This window comes from Leucopleurus acutus (genome assembly GCF_964270905.1).
Source record: "Leucopleurus acutus genome assembly, chromosome: 9".
Lineage (NCBI taxonomy): Eukaryota > Metazoa > Chordata > Mammalia > Artiodactyla > Delphinidae > Leucopleurus > Leucopleurus acutus.
Window position 1 is genome coordinate 72,702,636 of NC_139144.1, and position 8,322 is coordinate 72,710,957.

General features: G+C 42.3%; 1 protein-coding gene across 1 annotated transcript in view; it reads right to left on the minus strand.

Annotated features, from left to right (window-relative positions):
• Window positions 1-6,581, minus strand: part of SAMTOR (S-adenosylmethionine sensor upstream of mTORC1) — an 87,194-nt gene extending 80,613 nt beyond the window's left edge. The window contains exon 1 of the mRNA XM_082846158.1: window positions 6,360-6,581. Coding sequence (XP_082702284.1) covers window positions 6,360-6,519 — 160 coding nt within the window. The 5' untranslated portion in view covers window positions 6,520-6,581. The remainder of the gene's footprint in view (window positions 1-6,359) is intronic.
• Window positions 6,582-8,322: the final 1,741 nt, after the last annotated feature.

Genomic DNA, 8,322 nt, shown 5'->3' on the forward strand with positions numbered 1-8,322 from the left:
AAAATTTTAAAGTTATGAATACAAAAAGATTAGACTCAAACTATAAGGAAATATGTATATCAGCTTCTTTCTTTTGTGTGTGTGTGCCTTAAATCTACAAGGCAAGGTGCTAGGTACTAGGGATACAAAGATAAAAGGCAGAGTCCTACTCAAGTAACTAAATTCAGTGAGAAAGACAAGTGAACTGATAAGTGATAACTATGATAAAAGCAAGGCAATTGTGCCATGGGAGCATACGGTAGAATGGGCAGTACTTACGTAAAACTGGACACTACTGGTATCTTCCAAGGATCTGTCCTCAGTTATACATTACCATCACTCCATTGGGTCATTCATCTGCCCTCAAAGCTACAACTTCAAGAGAGAGCTTCCAATCCTTCACTTCCAAGGGATACATTCCAAACTAAATCATTACCACTATCCCTATGACAAGCCAACCTGCCTGTCTACTCCTTTCTCCCTGCTCCCACCTCAACACAGACATTTCCAAACTGGATGGAAATGGCTATTTATATTTTTCCAGGCAAGAAATCTTGGCATCATCAATGACTCTTTTCCCCTTTACCTTCATTAAAACTGCTCACTTTGACTTCGACTTATGTTTGACTATTTGACTTACCTTTCTCTATTTTCATGATCACTACTGTTATTTATGCTATTATTCACCTTTAAAAAATAGATTAGTGTAAGAGTCTCCTAGCTGATCTGCTTTCTTCTAGATCCTTCCTACTCCAATCTAGAGTACTTTAGCTAGGTGTTCCTCAACCCTTTTGTCCACTGTATAATCTATGGAGCTTTTAAATAATACAGATGCCTGTGTTCCACAAAGTTCCAGAGATGATACTGATGTGGAATCAAGGCTAATATCCACTGCATTTGTTGTTATATTTTTTCCCACAAAACAATCAAAGGATCTATACCAATACTTTTTAGTTTTACCGTACCTTTTTAAATACAAAAAATTCCTAAAAAGATACAAAGATGACTAGAAATCAAATAGTTAATATACTATGTGTACCTCACTGAGCTGACTGTTTATCAATGTTCCCTTTATCTTTTAGTGTTACTAATTATTAAACTCTTTTCATTTTTGTTCCCCCTGCTAGAATGGCAGTTCAAACTCTCCTAGGGCCAAGTTAACAAGCATTTCTGTGGACACGTTTCACCTTATTTTGTTGATTGAGCAAAGATTCTACCAAAAAACCCAGCATTTTCAGATTCTATATCAGAATCAGAAAAGACCATGTAAAGAAAAAAGAGTAAAACTTCACTTGATAAAAAAGTAAAAAAGGGCTTCCCTGGTGGCGCAGTGGTTGAGAGTCCGCCTGCCGATGCAGGGGACGCGGGTTCGTGCCCCAGCTGCGGAGCGGCTGAGTCCGTGAGCCATGGCCGCTGGGCCTGCGCGTCCAAAGCCTGTGCTCCGCAGTGGGAGAGGCCACAACAGTGAGAGGCTCGCGTACCGCAAGAAAAAAAAAAGTAAAACAAGGAGAACCTGTGAAAAGTGCCTTGGGGTCATCGAGTTGGTCAGTATTTTGAAACAGTTTTGAAAGCCACCAAAGGAAAAAAAAAATAGAAAATTTCAGTTAAAAACACATAGTCTGGGCTTCCCTGGTGGCACAGTGGTTGAGAGTCCGCCTGCGGATGCAGGGGACACGGCTTCGTGCCCCGGTCCGGGAAGATCCCACATGCCGCGGCGCGGCTGGGCCCCGTGAGCCATGGCCGCTGAGCCTGCGCGTCCGGAGCCTGTGCTCCGCAACGGGAGAGGCCACAACAGTGAGAGGCCCGCGTACCGCAAAAAAAAAAAAAAAACCCACATAGTCTGTTATCCTAATTTTAAAAACAATTTCAAAACTTTGTTTCAGGAAAAACTCTAACGATACATTTATTCTTTCATTTTTAGACCTTTTGGTTTTAGTTTAAAATTATTTCTAATTCAAATGTTTTTTTCCTTCCCCCCTACAATTCTCATTTTAGATGTATGCTAAAGAAAACTCAATCACAAATGTATTTTTCAGCTTATCCTAAACTGCTATTCTAGCTCACCCTTTGTCTCAAACAAGGAAGAATAATTTCAATAATCAGTAAGAATTAAACATCTAAACTAGGCTATTTAGTAGTTGACTCTTAAAATGCTGCTCACAGCTGTTAACCTTTGTAACAATGTTTTCCAGACTTAGTCTACAGAACCAACCTACTCTGTGTTCTCCTTTTCTGTTTCAGTATCAGTAATCTGTCTTACGTACTCTAACCACTTTTATAATATTATCATTGCTACTAATAAGATTTTTTTTAATGTAGAAAAGTATAATAAAGATCTCCCATTAAACCATGACTTTGAGAATATCACTGTTAACAGGGTAACGTGCGTTTTTATTTTTGTCTGATTGATAACCTACACGGGTATATGTGACAAACTTGTTTAACCTGTTTTGGCATACAGAATAAGTAAATTCAGAGACTTAATTAAGTTGATGAAAATTGCTAAAGTAAAGACATTCACAAGATAAGTTAAAAAATCAAAACTAAGGAATGGGGATCATACTTTTATTCCTAACAGCTGTAGCCTTTACATTTTCTTGTAGTTTTTACACGGATACTTTCAATTTAAAAAGAGATGCCAAACATAATAACAATCATTACAGGAATAAGATTATGTGACTAGGATTATGGAAAAAATCATACAAAGTGAACTGAAAATACACACGGCTCTACTTCAGTTCTCAATTGGATATGTACTTATCAGGCAGATTTGATTAAACAATGACTCCCTGTTCCAAACTCCCTGTTTGGAAAGAAAAACTAGCTGTTTCTTATTTAAAAGCTGTCTCCAATCCTATGATATATTTTTAAATATTTTTGGCTTGTATCAAGGCCATTATTTTGAAAATTCTGTATAGCAAAGAAAGAAAACACCTACATCTGCAAGCATATTTCCATTTATATAAACTCAGTCTAAAAGACTGTCCCTTATCTATAAATGGCTGACACCAGAAACACCCCTTCTCATCACCATTGCTAAACATTTCCCTACCATTTCCTTTTGGTAACTACTTCAGATATCAGCACTGCCTGGAACACTGACGTTTATCTCCAGTTCTCACTTTACTCTTATACAAATAGAGAAAGGATCTCTTAAGTGGTGACACAGGACAGGCAGTAAAATGGAGCAGAGAGGGGAAAAGTGGTAAAAGAGTACATTAAACTTACCTGCTAGTCTTTACAATCCTATCCACTACCCCCTACCCCAAGCCTGCTCACTGCCACAACAAGCATCAGTTTGGACAAATGGACTGGGAAGGATGGAGAAAAACCTTTTTCTACCACATCAGAAAAATCTTATTTTCAATCTTATTCCTGCTTCATGTTCAATTCCACTACCAGAGATAAGGAAAGGGAAAACTATATTATCCAACCCTACACTCATTATCCAGGTCTCACTCCTGTCTTTACTATCCAGTGAATGTTTTGCCTCCTTCTTTATTCTACCCCAACTTATTTCCTTCTTTGCCAAAACTCCTTAAGAAACCCACATCTCACATAGCCCTAACTCAGCGAACCATACCTATCCCATGGATTGCCCCATCCCCGTCAGTTTACATCCTCTTACCCAACACAAATTCTAGGGCTACGTCCTGCTTCCCATTTTCCCTACCACTCCAACATTTGGAGACACCATTAGGCTTTGAATTGGAAAGAAAAACACATTATTCCCATAAAATACGTTCTGTGCTAATGATAAACTATCCAAACTTCAAGCAAGTTATTTTACTATTTTTAGGATTCAGCTCACTCATGTGTAAAAAGGAAGTAGTTTAGATTACCAGTCCAAAATCTGGCTGACCAATTTCCAAGCACCACTGATAGGGATTCTGAAACTGTACATCTGAGGTGGAATGGAGTAATTTTCTAAAAGGCACCCATATAAGTCTATTGTTTATCCATGTTTGGGAATCACTGATAAATGCTAAAGTTCCTTCTAGTTTAACATTCCAAGATTCTAAGCTGGAATTTTCACTGCATTTTCTGATAGGAATATTGTTATAAAAGGAGTAAAGTTTCCATAGTTATTGGTGTTACAGTGCAGGCATGTTACTGATCAAACAGGCCTTTGTAACCTGACCTAGAACCTAAGCACCATTTATATTATTATTTTGTAACCAGAGATGACTTTGCAAATGATATGATAATGATACTAAGACCTCAAAGGAAAGCACTAAAAATTACTTCTTTGGTATTATTATGTGCATAATCAGACTTTTTCACAGATGGCCTTTTCATGGATTTTTGTCAAATCACAACTAAGATTTGACCTACAGGTCAGAAATAAAGGTAGAAAGGGCAGACTCTTTAGGATCTTTTACTTTGCTAATTCACTGATGGGGCTTTGTATATCATTAGAGTAAAGCCTAGAGAAGTCTAGATCACTGGTGGAATTCAGGGCATTAAAACGCCTAAAGAACAGTCTCATTCATGTTTACAAACTGCCAGGACTTTACCTGCCCTAAAGCACACTAGATCATTCACTTATGTACTACATGTATCTGTTCTAGCTCTCGTAACTTCCAAATACTAATTCTCATTATAAACAAGTGTTCCCTTGGTTAATATTCAGGCTTAAAGACATGTTTCAACATGTGAGAACTAAGAAAATATAAACAGCTCTTGAACGCATGATGACACATTAGTAGTATATTAAGTGGAATATATTCATTTATGAATAAGTTAATAATGAATAATAATTATAAAAAGGTAAAAATGGAAACTGAATTATATGCTACCCATTTTTCTTTAAAAAGATGTACTTGCTTAAGTTTATGCAAAATAGCATGATAAATTAAAGTGTGTCCGTTTTATTTGCTCATTTCTCCAAACAACACAAGAACCTACACTGAATGCCATTATGTAAGTGCACTCTCTGAATATCAAGAATGATGCAACGATTGCTATGGTAACTACTCATTTTATTGAATAAATTGTGGGTTGGGGTTTAAAGCATTCTTTTAAAAAACAAATTTTAACATCTCAGTATGCCCGATAAGTCTCTTTCTATTGCTACCTATTAAACAATAACTATAGGCTAGCTTTGAGGAGGACTATTTAAGCAGCTATTAAAAACTGAGGCTTGAGTTGCCAAGGGGAAAAAACTCTTAAAGTTTGAAAAATGAAACACATCACCTACACTCAAGAGAACAAAAGACACTTAGTTTTTATCTTCCAGAGTAATTGAAAAGTGTTTGTAACTCGAAAGTAACATGATCTTACCTATCTGTTCCTTCACTGTCATAATTTTGCTTCTAATCCTAACTTAACTAAGTATAAGACTGCCGACTTTTGTTTGCAATTAAGCTAAAGACAGAAGAAAGTTATCCCTCGTTTTGATCTTTAGAAGAAATGTCTCCTGAGCGCATGATAAAACTGAGAATTTTCACTGTTAGTTTCTTATAAAATAGCTCTGTAAAAAAGCCTATATTTTAAAATACCAAGGATAACTGTAGATCCCAACTATAAACCTTCCTCAGGCCCAAGCAAAAGCTACTATGGCTTCTTCCTTTGCTCAAGACCTTCCATAAGAGGGGTTCCCAGCGACGGCCGGCTTCACCAGGGTCTGTATCCTTAGGAGGCTTGGTAGTTACGGATTAGTCAAATCTAAACAGTATTTTGAGAACCTGCCCCAGATCTCTTCCTCTCCCGCCTAAATAAACCCTAAGATGCAGCATTTGAAGAATGGGGGGGGGGGAGCAAGGATGGAACCCCTCCCCCTTTTAACAAGGTGAAGTCTAGTCAGCTCTAAGGCCTGCTGACTTCGCAGCCCTGGAAGCCAATGCGAGGAAGCTCCGGCCCGGGCTAAAGCCGCAGGAATTAGGTACTAGGAAGGGGGTCTGACGGGGCAGCAAATCAAACAGGCTCATCAGGCGCGAGGCAGCGAAGGGTAACTCGGGCTTCTTTCAGTTCGTCTTTCTCGAATGGATTCTACCTGCCTTCGTGTTTTAGCTTCATGTCTCTCGCAGCGAGCGACCTCCGCCTCCTGTGAGAGGATTTACGTGCTTGTGTGTGTGGTGACAACAATCTCAGCACCCCGGCTGGGGACAGGGGATGGGGGAGGTGGGCACTCGGCTCCTCCACAGGCCTGGAACTCTCCTGAAGGGCCCTCGAAGAAAAGGGGGCGGGAGGAGCACGCCTGACGCCGACCGAGTACTCGACCGAGAAGGGGGCGTTCGGACCTGGGAGAGCGGCCCTAGCAGGGGCTGACGTGCAGCTCCTTCAGGTTGTAATGGTGGCCCCTTGGGGGGAGGGGAGCGGTTGACAAGGGGCTGGGGGCGACGAGGCCTCCCCTTCCCCCCGCTCAGCTCGCTGTTTACCTTCCCGGTACTTCTTGCGGAGCCGCCGGTGGACGCTCTTTACCACCCCGGAGAGCTTCTCCTGCTCCAGCTTCCGCTCCTGCTCCCTGGGCGGCGGAATGCTCGGGGGCCTGGCCCCGTGCCCGCGAGCAGCGCTTCGGCCGCCGGCCCCCGGCTCCATATCGCTGCCGCCGCCGCCGCCCCTCGGGCCCCCGCAGCCGCCCGCCTGACGGAGGAGGTGGGGAAGGAGGAGGCAGCAGCGGAGGCAGCAGCGGGAGGAGACAGAGAACCTGGAGCGACGGCCTAGGAGGTGGCCACTTACCCAAACGCACAAGCTGATTGGTGGACTCTGGAGGGCTGGGCGGAAACGGAAAAGGCCAACGGCCAATGGACGGAGAGCGCAAGGGACGCACCCGCTTGTTTGGGAAGGCGAGCAGCTGAAGGAGGCGGAGTTTGCAGGCTGGAGTTGCCGAGGCGGTAGGAGCGCCAGGCCCGACTGCTCCTCTCCTCTCCCCGCCGCTCCGGGGATCCTGTGCGCAGGCGCTGTGGTGAGGCCACGGAGACGCGCCGTGAGCCACGCGCTTGCGCGTCTGAGCTTGCTTAGGTTGGGCATCTTTCTACCGCCTAGCATTCTTTCGTCTTCTAGCTATTCCCCCTTTTGCGAGTTATATTCTGGTGTGTTGCAGCCAGGGTCCTCTACCTGAGCCCCCGCTGCACCTCGTCGGTTGTAGGTTCCCTTTAGCTGTGTAGCCCCGAGAAGCGCTTTAGAGGTGACTTGGCAGCACTAGAATTTTAGACTTTAAGGAACCCAGGCATGGATGCTTTGGTGGGCGCAAGAGAGGTATGGCTGCCAAGTACTGGCTTAATTCACGGGCCAACAATGGTTAATGCCTGTAGTGCAAGTGCTGGGCGAAAAACACAGAACTTGGGGAGAGGAGAGGGGCAATAAAAACAATATAAGATGGAAGAGGGGAAAGGAAAGATGGGGAATCCACAACAGATGACTTCAAGAAGTTTCGTGGTGGCCCGGGTATCAGAGAAAGCCTGCGTTGGTCTAATTTGCGTCAGAGCTCTGAGCGCTTTTAAAGTTGGGTTGGGTGACCTCCTGCCTTTTATTTGGTAGGTTAGTTCTACCTCCCTCCCCTTACATCTTCTCATGGGAAGCTCATGGAGAATATGGTTACTGACTTCTGCCCCAGAAAGGTGGAACGCTGCGAGAGAGAGACAGAGACAGAGACAGAGAGCCTGCTGGAGTGTGAGACTGTCAACCAGCTGAGAGCCCTTAATGAATTGTGTTAGGTTGTAGCCCCCGCACTCCACCCACCGCACTGCAGTTGTCGGTTAAATGATGTTGTTTGGAAATTGTTGCAGTAACTATCTGATCAGTAATTTTATAAATATGAATGAAGCCTGCGTTATGTAACCGTTTTGTATGGCACCTTCTGAATAAAGAAGACCCTGAAGAACGTAGCATACACTCTCAAGAACATAGGAGAAGCAAGAGGGAAGAAGTGAAAGCAGATACTGGTGAAATTTAAGATGGAAGATTATGTCCCTACCAGCACAGAGAAGAAGCAGATGAAACACAGATAAACTTCATAAGAACTAATTGTAATTATGAGGAGAAATTACATGGACATGCCTAATAAAATGAGGATATGCTTCATGAGAATATGGGGGTCTTATTTGGGGGGATTTCATTTGGGAAAAAAGGGAGCTTGAAAAGACATACCTCGTTTGGCTCTTACGTATTTTAATATTTATCGGAGGCAGAAAGAGGTGCAAATATTTGGAAGTTATAATCATAGTAAAGAGAGCATTAAATTTCATTTATACTGAATTGTAGTTAAAAAAATTTTTTTCCCTCCATGCGACTACTAGCATATGAATTTTAAAGTCCTTTTAAAAAGTAAAAATTACACTGAAGGACACCTGGAAAATACAGAAAGGAGTAAAGAAAGTAAAAGTGCTAAGAGAGTAGATC